General features: G+C 36.9%; 1 protein-coding gene across 18 annotated transcripts in view; it reads right to left on the bottom strand.

The window, feature by feature from the left end:
• Positions 1 to 14,271, bottom strand: part of MGA (MAX dimerization protein MGA) — a 159,838-nt gene that overhangs the window by 16,184 nt on the left and 129,383 nt on the right. For 6 of the 18 annotated variants that reach the window (XM_068549737.1, XM_068549726.1, XM_068549707.1 and 3 more), the window contains 8 exons: positions 13,940 to 14,166; positions 12,514 to 12,690; positions 11,827 to 11,899; positions 9,994 to 10,511; positions 7,450 to 7,747; positions 5,370 to 5,996; positions 1,793 to 2,083; positions 101 to 1,611 (listed from right to left, as the gene is read on the bottom strand). In XM_068549737.1, coding sequence (XP_068405838.1) covers positions 101 to 1,611; positions 1,793 to 2,083; positions 5,370 to 5,996; positions 7,450 to 7,747; positions 9,994 to 10,511; positions 11,827 to 11,899; positions 12,514 to 12,690; positions 13,940 to 14,166 — 3,722 coding nt within the window. Of the gene's footprint in view, positions 1 to 100; positions 1,612 to 1,792; positions 2,084 to 5,369; positions 5,997 to 7,449; positions 7,748 to 9,993; positions 10,512 to 11,826; positions 11,900 to 12,513; positions 12,691 to 13,939; positions 14,167 to 14,271 lie in introns of those variants that run through there. The other 12 variants (XM_068549796.1, XM_068549772.1, XM_068549752.1 and 9 more) reach the window with 12 other exon arrangements.

Raw genomic sequence — 14,271 nt, 5'->3', positions numbered from 1 at the left:
TCAATGTATCAGGTCTTAGTGATCTTCTGGAAAAACTACTGTCTCTAATGAATCATTTATATTCTTGAAGTTTCAGTCACAACAAAAATGGGCTCACCACCTTTTCTACATCATCAACCTCCTCACTCTGGTAGTCAGAAACAACATCCACAATCTCATCAATAGAATCATCGGTTTTCTCATTCTCATCTTCCTCATCATCCTCTTCCAAATCCAAAACAGTGAAGTCAGCACTGCTTCTCCCACCCTTCTTCTCTTGCTTTGCTTTTATCTGTTCTCCTGATAGCAGTAAGTGACCTTGAAAATGTCCTTCCCCTCTGCTCCCTTTGGTAGCTCTCCTAGGAACAATGGAGAAGGCTGCAGGACTAGAAATCCTACTCCAAGAATCACATTCAGTTTTTAAAATTCTGGCATTCTCAGTAGTTCCACTTTTTCCAAGTAAATCAGAGATGCCGTGTTCTTGTTGAAACACATCTGAATTTTCCTGACAAGTTTCTGTTTCTTTAATTAACTGCCCATCTGTCTCTTTCTTGCATTCTTGTGAAGTTCTAACACATTTCTGGGTCAAAGGGCCCTTTAGGTGTTTTCTCCACCTCTCCCTAATGCTGTCCTTCTCCAGAGAATCTCCACATCCCTTCTCCTTGGCCTCTGGCTTTGGATTAGATTGCTGCTCCACAACTCTGCTCCCTGAAAATTCAAGTTTACTTTCTTCTTTAGAGATAATTGGAAATTCATTTGATTTTTCCCCTGGATTGTCTAAGCCTTTCTGCTGTTCCACTTTCACATCAAGTTTTTTAAGCTGCACATTACTCACACTTTGGACTGTCATATTACTGGCTCTTCCAGAAATGGTCTTAACTTCCAGAACAGTCAGTTTTTCTTTGGAACTGTTATGATTCCTAATCCCATACTCTTCATCAACATTTTTATAGTCTTCACCTGTGTGTGAGCCAGTGATATAGGCATGCTGAGAAGGTTTAACAGTTGCAGGACCTTCTTCTGTAAGGGATTCTTCATCTAAATGATCACCCCCATCTTCCAAAGAATCATTCAGAGTTTCTTCTGAGACAGTAGCTCCTGAGTTTTGCTTTATTATATTAGCCTCAGGGTCTATAGCTTCTCCTCCTGACTGTAGGGTCTTCTTAGTTTCCTGTTCTCTTTTTAAAAAGCTTGTTTCATCTTTCTGGTCTGCATTCTGAGATTCTCTTTTCATCTGAAGTGAAGCAACATGCTGAAGAATGGAGCTGGGAACAGGCTTTTGTCCTGGGAGCTGCAACAACGCAAAACTACCAGACTGGAGAGGAATAAGACTGGCTGTACCAACAGGCTGCCCTCCTGAACTATAGGTTATTTTGGTTTCAGAGCCTGTTTTACTTGCAAAGCTTTGTGGTTCAGGAGGGGAAATCCTCAGAGTCAATGTACCAGACTGAGACACAAAACTAGGTCCAGAAGAAAGCAATGATGGTGCCTGAGTGATAACATTCATTGCTGGAGAAGACCCAACAGCCTGAATTACAGGATTCATAACAGAGAAAGAGGAGGACGAAGCAGAAGATGGTGGAGTCTCTGAAGGTTTGGAAGGAGTGGGTAACCGGATTCCCATCACAGACCCTGGTAAGAAAAAGAACATTTTAAATCACCACTGCCCAAATCAAGACTTCCAAAGTATGCATTTCTTTTCTAACAGGTGATTCCAAGACGCTAAGAAGACCAATCCTGGTGTATTAACATACCATATGACCAAATGATTCAAGAAAAGAGAAACTTATCAGAAATATCTCTAATTTTATACCTGGGTTCCGAAACATGACAGGCTGTAAGTTGGGCTGGGTATTAGAGCCTCGAAGCTGATGCAAAGGGAGGAGCTGGACAATCTGCCCATTAGGGTGCCTGAACAGGTTCATTCCACTTGGGCTCCTAACAGGCTGCAAGACCATCCGATGTCCCTGAAGTTGTGTGTTTGGGACAGGTCTAAGAGTAGGAGAACCCTGCTGCACTGGAATCAACAACAATCGAGGTCCAGCACGTTTCACTGTGTTAGGAGAGACCTGTGGAGTAGCCACTGGAATCTGAGGAGCATTTTCTGAAAAACAGGAAATGGAAACATAGTATCAGAATTTCCCTTTAATACTTGGGAAAAAATAATTATGACATAGGATCTAACCATGCTACAAATAACTTCTACTTTAAACTACAGAGTTGGTAAAATCCTGTACGTCCATGATACACTACTTACTAGTCTTACGGCTGAGAACGATTTACTTTAAACCTAAGTATTAACCAGACATTGCAGGGCCTTACATTTAGATTGGTAAAAAAGAAAGTATCAATTGTCAAGAGGTGCATTTAAAGAGATAACACTTCTGCCTAATGAAAAACATGGCCTTTTAACCTGGTTCTCATTAAAGGTCAAGATAAAATTCTCTTGTTCAACTTAAAAATTCAGGCTGTTAACACTTAATAGACTTATGACTTAGTTTCACAGGTCTTACTCAAGTAAGAAAAAGTCAAGGACTAAAAATCACAAGGTACTAAAAACTTCTTGGCTTGTAAAATTCACTGATAAATAAGCAAAGCATAAAGATTTGTGGAAATTATTTTTCAGAAGGAAAAAAAAATACATACCCCCAAAAAATGGAATGAAATTAAGAGACATCAAAGAAGCAGGGAAATAAAGCCTGGTTAGGAAGAGGCAAAAGATAGTTTTAAAACAAACAGAAAAAGCAGAAATTTAATGCAGAAGATGTGAATTAAAAGAGATTTCAAAATATTAATAGTACCTAAAGATTCACTTTAATGTTTGGAAGAAAATACTAAGGACATGGAAAAAAATAATATGAGTAATCTACAGATAGGTTTTTGGTTACAGGAATAAAGAGGTAGGAATAACGTAATAGTAAGCATAAATGAAAGTGGTCTAACATTACCATTCAAGTTACTGAACTTCTTTAACATTATTATTTCCAATTACTCCTTTTTTTCAAACATTATTAAATAAAATTTTTCATCAGTTTGTCACTTAATATAAAAATCAACAAGCCAAACAAAACAAAGATTTTAATATGTGATATTCTATCAGATAGGTACTCTGCCCAAAAAACATATCAAATTTCTAAAACAAAGTAAAGCTCCTAAGATTTACATGACAAATTATATATAGAAGATCCATGACTACTTTTGAAAATGAAATAAAACACAAAGACCAAACTGTTTATGAAAAAAATAGTGTGCAACTTAAAAAAAATTCATCTATCTTATGTGAATTAAGAAACATGTTAAAAGCATCCTTAATTTCCTGAACATTTCTATTCACATTAAGTTTTAGAGAGTGATTCAAAACCAAATTACTCCAAAAGCAGCCTTTAATACATACACTAAATATGTGATTATTTATTAATATGTGTGAGAGGGGAAGAAGGGAAAGACAAAAAGAAGGAAAGTCAAATGAAAAAGTCAGAGTTGTCTAAATCCCCAAGTTGGGATCTACTTTATGAACCTATAACAAAATTATACACTTTCTTAGAAGTTGGCAGTGATTTGAGTCAGCTCCATATATAAAAGAGCAGGTAAGAAAATCTTGTAACGTTGGTATTTCCTCAAGTAGTATTACAGAAGACACTTTTAGGTGGTAGGTGGATATAGAATAACACCATATCACACTGTCAGCATTTTAATCTTTCGATTAAAATACAGAAGGAATTACCAGTCTTTGATATTATGTCTTTAATATTATGCCAGCATTTTCTAACTTTCTTCATTATCAGAGAAAGCAAGCCACATGTTAAGAACTTACAGTAGCTGGCTAGTATTTGATACTTTTTATTATTGTTTCAGTGTATTTATTTATGAGGCTACCCTCTATTTTGGCAAGTAATGTTGGTTTCCAGTAACAGTAATACTGCTCCTTTTAAAAGTACATTTAAGTGAACAAATGACTGGATTTAAATAAAAATATTATGTCAATTGTATGATAGTACAAATGGGAATCAGAGCAAAATACCTGAATGTATGTTCCAAGTGATTGAAATCTGAGAGACAATGAACTACAAAAGGTAAACTGTTTTACAGTTTCATGACAGAATTAAAAATATAAAGAAAGGTTAGAATCCATGATTTAGAAGACATGACCAGTTAAAATATGACAAGATATGAACCTTGAGATTCAAAAGGAAATCAAAACAGCTTCATCAACAACAATCTTACTTTTGAAATTATATATTAGCCATTTTTGGTATGTTTGTTTACAGGAAGTAGCAAAAGACAACAAATTTGATACTGTCATCCACTTTTCCTTTCAACAGCACTTCAATTTATAAATCACTTCTTTCCTAAAATATCAAGAGGGATTTGGACCATGCCCCTAAAGAAAAAAATATTTAGTAGGAAAACTATCAGTTACCAAGACAGAACTGCTGTTGGCTATTTTATTCCCCCTTAAATCCTGCAAAGTCTTTCACACTCTTTTCCACAGTAATTCCTCTTAGACTCTACTAAGAGAACAACTTGCTTTAGCTGGTTGAATTAAGATAGAAAAATTACCAAAGTGTTGAACTATTCCTATTTCAAATTCACTTAAAACTAAGCCAACAAGAGAAAAAATTTCATTTTAACTATAAACTTAACATATACAATATCAGAGTCCTGAACAAAGAAATATGCCTCCTTACTTCTATTTCAATCAGTTTACGTATAGTAATTAAGCAGGAGAATAATGTCAGTAGTATATAGGAGTTGGGCTGATTCATAAATGATTTTTACTAAGAAAGAGGACCTAGAATTTTAATCTTAAGCAAGGAGGAGAGAGAAAGGGCCCTCAGCTTGGCTGCAGCAGAAGCAGAAGCCCTCCAATCTTTTTTAAATATAAAGCAGCAGCCCTCCCACCCCCAAAACAGGGAACAACTACATATGGTTCCCTCCTCAGATATGCGCTCCCAGCTCTCAGCACACAACAGGTTGCACTTCCTCCTGTGCCCACCTTAACGCTGCTCTACTGGCTCAGAGTTCCACTCCCATATGCAGTATCCTTCAGCCAGCATTTCCATTCTAATGTTTTTGAATATCGTTAATCTCCTGAGGAAATCTCTAGCCCCATTAAACCATCTGTCAAGGCTGTTTATCTCTAAAGTACCAGTTACAGGTTTTATTAGCGCTCTGGTTACAAAATTGCATGAATTTTCAGTGATTGTCCTAACCCTATATTTACCACAAGCTCTATTATTTTCAGTGTTCAGTTTTGCAGAATGTAATGATTTTTAGGAATATATGTATCATGTTATAGCAGAAACACCTGATATATCTATAATCCTATCAAAACCACAAAGTTACATAAACAGCTGTCAGTAAACCAGCTTGTAACATCTAGGCCTTACCTGGTCTCTGGCTCACTGGTGGACTCCCATCAATTCCCGAGAGTATAATGGGAACAGAGCTCAGAGATGAAGTTGGTGTGGTCACCATGGAGGAAGATGCAGCTGTGGTCACCACGACTATGGAGGTGGAGGCAGTGGAAGCAACAGGAAGAGTTATGGTTGGAGGAGATGCTACCAAAGACTTAGGGAAAGCAACTGAAGCCACAGGGGTAGTTATCCCAGTCGTTTTGATAAGGTTCACAGTGGCTGTAGACTGGGTAGGTGTTACAAGGGTGCTGGTATTAGTTTCAGAGACCTCAACAACCCCTGCAGTGGTGGCACCAGAAGAATAAGTAGTTTCCTTAGTTCCCACGTCAGAAATAGCAGTCATAGATGTCACAGCAGTAACATTCTCTAAAAACACTTGAGGGGTGGTAGTAGTGACAGCAGCAGTCACAGGACTGCACACCTGAACTGGCTCAGAAGAAACCACAGGTGTGACGACCATTACTGGAGAAGGTCTGATACTGAACTTCTGTGGCCCTGTTAGGGGTTGGGGTGTGCTAACTCCAGGTATCTTCTGCTGCAGGGCTCCAACTTTACTCATCACAAACTGTGTGAACACACCACCAGGAGAGGGTCGAGCCGCTGCAAATAAAAATTTGCTGGTCAAAAATCTTCAGTTCTCATATTTTATCCTTGTAGTGATTGTGTTTATCAACATTTATTGGGCACCACTGGGTCAATTTCTTAACAGGTATTAAGAAATTTCTTACCTGCATTACACATGCCAATTTCCACCCACAGAAATCAAACACACCCCTCCACCCAAACCAAACATTTAAAATTCTAACTTTAACAAAGGGATTAAAATTGGGTGTTCCTTCTGAAATTCTTTTGGTTACGCAATATAATCAAATTGCCAGGACACTAAAAAGACAGTACAGCAGCACCCAACTTCATCATCTAAAACAGATGAAGAGACTGCGCTCCTCCTCATTAGAAAGGACGCCCATACCCTTTCTCTCTGGGTGTGTATTTCTGCCTAGCTTCCAACTTAATAAACTCTTTCTCTGTGTGCTCTCTGAATGAATGAATGAATGAATGAATAAAAACAGATGAAGAAAGTAAGAAGCTGAAATTGTATTCCTAATTCTAATTTTAAAACTTTTTTCCACCACTTCCTCCTGTCCCAGCACCTCCACCTCTTTATTGTTGTCCTTTTACAAGACAGTAAAGTTTTGCATTTTTCTAAAATGTATAAAGACATTTTTTAAAAGAGGGCAGGATAAGACTATCTTTTTTTAAAATCACCAATTAAAGCTACTTCTTAAGAAAGAGGTAAAATGGGTTCTTTTTAAGGCAAGGCCTATCCTCCATCTTCATACAACTCCAGCATTTAGCCAGAGATTTCAATTTCCTATTAGAGGAATAAAAATAGAGCAAACGACATTTTTACTTAACATTCCTAAATAGATCTGAAACAACAAAAAGAGGAATCCAATAAACCAACTGCATATACTCTCAATGCTAAAACACAAATGATTTCAAGAAGGTAATTTTTTACAGACTCTAGCACTGCAATGTTAAACAAATGAGGTTTTTACTCACAGAACAGGGATGAATATAATAAAGCACTGTTTCCAAAATTATATTTTACAAGAGCCTTCTACTCTAAGCCTATAACTCAACCCACTTTGATTTTGCTAGCTCCTTGGTTTCATTAAGTTCAAGAAACATACATATGACTGGTACCAAAAACACCAGTCCTCATAGGAAAAATAGTAAATTAGGGGAAGTATTTAAGAATACATCTTCCCTTTTGAAAAACAAAATTAAAAACCTAAGCCTTTTCTACATTAATAAAACCAGTCTAAAAGTCTGGAAATAACTGTAAAACTAACTCGAATTCAGTTCATCTAGTATTGTAGGTCATCAGAAGAGTTACTAAAAAATTAAAAAATTCAGGCAAGATAGACATCAAGAAAAAAAATAATGCCACCTTCTATATTTCTCTATGTTTTACAACCCCTGTATCTGTATCCACTGGCCCAGCACCAGGTCACAACCCTTTGGAAAACATATATACAGTCCAACTTACCAATTGGTCTTTTTGCCGGGACAAATGCCTTCAGATTCTTCCCAGGGCGATTTGTGGTAGTGCTGGAGGAGGATGCCGTTTTGGAAGTGGATGTTGAAGGCAACAGGGTACGTGGTTTCCTGGATGCAGCCACCTTGGCATTGGATGCTACCTTGGAGATGACAGTACTGAGGGTTGAGAGGTCCAGGACTGAGGGTCGCAACCTGCCTGTGATATAAGCAGCTAGCCTATTGGCTGGATGCAATGCCCCCATCTGTCCCAATAGCAACTTAGCCTGCGGGTAACTCTTACCATTAACCTGAAACAAGTGGCAAAGAGAAATTCTGTAAAGATAAAATTCTCTTGCTAACTCATCTCCCTTGACAAGGGTTTCATTTTTACAAGGTTTTAAAGTCTGTTTTTCAGATTTAAAGGGAAAAAGAAATGGGACTTTTTCCATTTGGTATAATCTGAGTATTTAGGAGATGAAAAAAATGTGGTCATCTGATACTCTGAACTAATCTCATCTCCTTCATTTTGGTAGTTCGGAAACAGAGAATCTTAGAAACTCATCATACCTGCATCCTAGATATGTGGAAGATACAGTCAAATCTAAGGAACCATCCAATTGTTTTACTTGTCAACATGCAACTTTGGTTAAGCTATTAACAATCATCAGCAAAAAAAATGAGTAACTGTGTTCCATGAAATCTCTCTGACGAGACCAGTGGCATGATGAACGCTTCTCATAAGCATCCTTCATATTTGAAAAATATATGGTGAGTCTACTTTAACTTATGAGAAAGCCACTATTACAAATACCTAAGCCACAAAGTCACCTTAGTTTTCAATTTTCAAAAAAACTCAACTTTGAAGATAATTGTCTTCATCTTTTGGACAAAACTTGGACTTAAGATAAATGCTAGTTGAAACTCACAGTAATTTTTTAAATTATCAATAAATTGTCAGAAGAAAGTGAATCAATGAATGAGGTAAAGATTTTTCTCTACTGCCTGAGTTGACAGACCACCCCATCTTAGGCATGAGAATCATTTTAAAAAAAAGAAAACAAAAACCTCCCAAGTTTCTTACCCAAGTTCTCTATGTCATATTGCTAAGTGACCAGAGGAGATATCCTTTCCTGTCTCTCTTTTCCATCATTTAAAGGGGTGAGGGAGTGGAGTGAGGTGGGGAAAATTCTACTCTCTAAATTAATAGGGAACTGGTGAGGAGAATAGCTACACCAAGCTTCTCTCTCTTCTAAGAGACAAAATTACTCTTTGCTACTTAAGTAAAATTGTTATTATTTCCAGAAAGATCAGGAATATCTTTGTCCCATGTTTGATACAAAGAATACGATCTTTCCATCCTAAAGTAAACTTTACTATATAGTTTTCCAGGCTCTATGGAGTTTGGATCAGATACCCCTATCTGCTCCTTTGGGACTTGCTCTGAACACTACTCAGCAGCTTCCCCAAAGCGTACCTTACTACAGTGGCCTGACTGCTTATGCAGGTTCATATTTTACGGTGGCTTTCTGAGTCCCAGACAGGAGAACACAAAATTTCTATGACTGTATCTGAGGGGCGTCTAGTCTCACTAGAAATGATCTCAGTTAACTCTCTGTTCTCAAAGTATCAATCAATAAATGAAACAAGGAGAAAACACTCTTCTCATCATTAAGAGTTTAAGAAATACCAACAGAAGCAGTTACATAGCAACTGCAACAGAAAGTTTTTAATTAAGTAGATCAGTCATAACAATGGAACAGTCCTTAGCCCAGAGAAGCAGTTGAGCTAGTAAAGTCAAGTAACCTTAGCAATAAAGTCAGACACTACCCCACATTTGGTACTATGATATAAAAGTGCATTTAATATGTCACTGAACAAAAAGAGAAAAGCTTTTTGACTGTGACTACATTTTACCTCAGAACTTTTCTTTCCAAAGGATTTTCTAATGCCAGTATAATGTTACTAATATACCTGCCTGAATTACTTAACAGCAAGGATATAGATATTTGCCCTACAACAATGATTAGACTGCAAAAACTCTATGAATCAAATAAAGAAAAAATAAGTAAACTGTGGCTCAATTTTTTTTATATTTATGTATTTGAATAACACCATCGTAAATTAAAATTTTCTCCCAAGTTTCCAAACATATACTGCCTATCTTAAAAGTCAGTTTTATTTTACCTTGTTTTATTTTAAAAGCTGTCTGCTAATAATAATCCCAAGAACTAGACTGAATCCCTTACTATCCTTGCTTGACTGTCAAAATATCACTGCAGCCCAGGTAATACAGTTTAAGAGCAACTTTCTTGGAAGACTAGAAAGAAAACTATAAGCCAATACAGTACTCTACCTTTCTGTTTGTAAATGTGCCAAAAATTCACCCTAGGTATGCATCTAACCTAGGCCTATTACAAAAAGAGATAATGATTTTGTCACCCAGTTCCCAGGAAATGTGAAGATAAGTAATATAAGGCCCACAAAGGGTTCTGAAAAATCAAGGTGTTACCTAAGTATAAAAAGGTGCTACATCCAGATTAAAGATAATTCTCACCTGGATAAGCCCAGATGTGCTTGAACTGGGTTTACGTTTATAGGCCACAAGCTTCCCTGCAGGAGAAAGCCCTGCATAAAAGGGCAGACCTTTGCCTCCATGTAATCTCTCCCTCACTGAATCCAGGGCATCTGTCTGCACAGGAGAGATATCATCCATTTTCCCAGGGGATAATGGACCGTCAGGAGTCTCTGATCCAGATTTCTCAGCCATATCATCTTGGTCTTGACATGATGGCATAGAGATTTTCACACGAGAAGAATAAACAGGAGGATTCTTTTCACCCCGGCTCTTTCGCTGAGAAGCCAACTCAATGATGAAGCTGCCCACCTTAAGTGACTGTGGCATGTTGCTATTGATGTGCTGCGATAAGATGCTCAAAATCTTGTTCCGATCCTCCTCCCAGTTGCAGTCTGAGATGATTTCTATCAGTTTGGTGGGACCACCAGGTGACCTCTGATGCACATAGGAGGTAGAAGAGGATTCCCCTTCATTGCAGGAAGACTTCCAGCTTTTTTCTGATAAAGAATTGAAAGATATTTCTGTATCACAGAATTTTGCACTGAACTTTGAAAAATTTTTATTTTTCCTGAGTTACCAGAAAGTGCCACGGGCATAGAAATTCAACAGCTGCCCAGTGTCCCATTCCCATGTACTTTCAGTGGTAATTTGACGCTCATAATTTGGGAATTTTCCATGAAAAAAAGATTCCAGAGAATCAGACTATAAAATCTTCACTATTCTGCTCACTGGGCTCTCTTAATAAAAGGGAGTCCCTCTTCAGACTGCTCTAAAAAGCCATTAACTATTACATAAGAAAGTATTACCTTGCAAACAAAGTATATAACCAAGGTTAGGCTTATTTGGCATAGTGTACTTGCTATCCATATAGGCAAAGCAAAGATACCTGCAAGATGCTTTGTAATATGTGATGGGTAGAGTCAACCCTAAAGAACAGCAACAAGAGAGATGGTGTTTGGTTTAAAAAAAAAAAAAAAGTGTGCTCTATCTCTAGTTTCCACTGCAAATACTTCTGATTTACTTCTGTACCTCTAGATATGATTGCTCCACTTCTACATTTTAGGCAAAACCACTCAAGTGTGTTTATATTCATGGCAACATATTAACTAAATGTATATTCACTAGCTAGATTTCTATAGCAGAACCTCCCAACCAATGTGCTATAGTTACAGATATGTCAGGATACAGATCCCCTCAGCCTTCAGGGTGGTCATGCTAATAGGTAGCTTCCTCCACTTGCCCCGGTGTGCTAGCAACATTACCATTTTTTGTGTTTATCATGCCATTAAAAAAAAGTTAGGAGGCACTGCTGCTTAAGCATCTGAAGTTTTAAAGAGCAAAACCAAAAACAAATAGTTAACTCCTTAGACACTACCCTTCATCATAGTAATTCTGGCAGTAGCCTTTACTAGATAAATCAGCGATACTCCTTCCTTTTTCCCTCTGTATTTCTCCAACTGTGGCAACTATTGAGAACCCCAGGGAAAATTTCAGTAGCTAATGATGCCAATATTGCTGAGGTTTTTATATAAAGAAGTTTAAAAAAAAAAATCACTGACCTCATCCTAAATGTTTCTTGCGACAACATACCATATCAACACCAACAAACTGTATTTCTTAGAACAGGAGTGATAAACACAGCAAATAATTGGAAAAAAACTTATCTATCATCTCTATTTTTAGCAAAAACTAGAAACAGGGTAGGTAGACATGCTCTGGATTGGTAGCTTTGATTTCCCCCCATTATTAGTATAATCCACACCTATGCAATATAAATACTATCAAATGATAAGACCTAGATTTCATTCTGACCTTGTGATTTATCAGAATCATCCTCCAGGTCACAGGTGATTGGTTTCAAGGGCTGCTGTTCAGAATCCGGCTCCTGACAAAGAGAGTAACGCAGAAAATACTTCAATTCAACACATATTTAATATCAATAGAGACTAGGACATGAGAATTAAATTTCTCAAGGAAGCCTAAAACGGTAGAAAGATTAAAGTGCTCAAAGAACATCTTCACATCCACATGCACAGCTGCATTACTACCATATTATACAACCGTAAAAACAAGTAGTCTTGCTGTTTAATGTCCTTGACAGTGACTGAGTTACCAAGAAAGAATTAACATTGCACTTCATAGTGTAATTCTAGTAAAGAAGGAAAACTATTTAATGTTTAATGAAACAAGTTTCAGTTATTTAGAAAATTCACCGATGTGGAAAGATGCAAATACTAATAATCACATTAATTAAAACCAAAAATGTTTAAACTTCTAAAAGTTACTCCAACATCAGAAAGAATAATACTTTTAATGACCTTAAGGGAATATTCTCTAGAACACGCATGCAGAGAAACATATAAATTGATATACACATTATGTAAACCTTCTCTGCCCGTTCAGAATTATTTCAAATTATTCCGATAGTAATGCAAATTCTAACACCAGCAACAGGGAATCGGAAGTTAAAAAGAAAAATCTATGCAATAAGTAATTCACCTTTACACTACAGTTCTCAGGACTAGAATGACATGAGCCCTGCTGCTGAAACGATGGCGATGGTGATGGTGATGGTTGTCTCTGTTCCTCTTGTTTTCGTTCATACACTCGAACTCGGGCACAAGTCATCATACTTTCAAAGTACAAGTAGACTGGATCCTTGTCTTCTTCCCGAATCTGTAAGTTTCATACAACAAAACACTCCAAACACTGGGGAAAAAAGTCTCTGAGACTCCCAAAGGAAAAGGATGTTTAATCTTTGCTTCTATTACAACACTTAAGAAATTTTAATGCAAACTTTAAAGTTAAATAGTGCAATTACAGTTTGTATGTGCCGAATCTTGGGGGAGTTAGAAAGGATCTGGTTCTCTTTCAAGAAAATTCAGCACACCAGAGCAGTGCTTCTCAAATTATCTGCAGTGAAGGATAAATTTCTTAATTACCTGTCACACACAGACTGATACTTTTGTAAAATAAATTACTAGAAAAACAAAGGCCAGGTTTTTCAGTATTAGATTTAATAGATAAAAATTTCTCTATCAACTTGTAGCGAAAGTTTCTAAACATCTACTCTCATTTTCTATACTTATTTCATCACAGACTAATAAACAGTTATGGATCAGCACTGTATGAGACCACACTGAATAGCACTGCACTAAAAGATCTTCTTCAATTTAATGGACTGTAAAGACTGAAATGGATTTATTAATAATCAGAAATGCTTAAGCTATTAACACAAGAGAAGCGTCAGCTCTTTTACCTATCATCTTCACCTGGTCACGCAAATGTTATTTTAAATCTTGAACTTTATTGTATATAAAGAAATTTGCTTTAAAAAGATCACAGTTATTTTTTAAAGCTTCTTCCTAATGCTTTTCTAATAACGTGTACTACATACATCTTAATCACTCAATATTCTATACTACAGGAATAAGAGTACCTTTTGCAAGTCATGTTTAAAAAAAAAAAAAAAGGCCCATCTTTATATGATCCTTCTAAAGAGAGATTTGGCTATCTTTAAGAATTACAGTAATCCTGCACAGGTCCACTTACACACAGCTTTTCGTCAACAGTAAATACTACAGTACTACATGATCCTCGGTTGGCTGAATCCACACATGCAGAATTATGGACACAGAGGGTTAACTGTAACATAATATGCGGACTTTTGACTGCACAGAGGGTCCAACCTCTTAACCCCTGTGTTGTTCAAGGGTCAACCATACTACTAGTCACTCTACTTTTAATGACATTTTTTTAAGTGCCATCAATTAAACTGACTAAATCAGAAACGGAGATGGCTTGCAGACATATTACCTGAAAGCACCATGATTCACAGAATACAAACCAAAAATCTAGTTGAAACCCATCATCTTTACAAATGATTTTTGTAACTTTCAATAAAAGATGTTAACACCAAGCTTACCACAGGATTGGGTTTGGGAGTATATGCCCTTGCAGGTTTAATTCCAGTGAGCAGTTTGCCCTTTACAGTAGTAGATAAAACTTCTGGCTGAGGCAACAACAATGGTTTCATAGGCTCAATGACAGAAGGCGTTGGGATATAAACTGGCTCTGGATCTACTTCACCTTCTACTTTCACCCATAATGGGTAATGTCGAACAGGCTGTTCAGGCTCTGTTTCACATATAGCTTAACAAAAAGAAGGGTAAGATTGTTAGATGCCTTTGGCAACAAAAGTTCACTGAGGCATTGCCAAAACAAAACATGCTCCCTCATAAAAAGCACCAACTCATT

The sequence above is a fragment of the Eschrichtius robustus genome, chromosome 1, assembly GCF_028021215.1.
Source record: "Eschrichtius robustus isolate mEscRob2 chromosome 1, mEscRob2.pri, whole genome shotgun sequence".
Taxonomy (NCBI): Eukaryota; Metazoa; Chordata; class Mammalia; order Artiodactyla; family Eschrichtiidae; genus Eschrichtius; species Eschrichtius robustus.
This window is presented reverse-complemented; position numbering and strand designations above follow the sequence as displayed.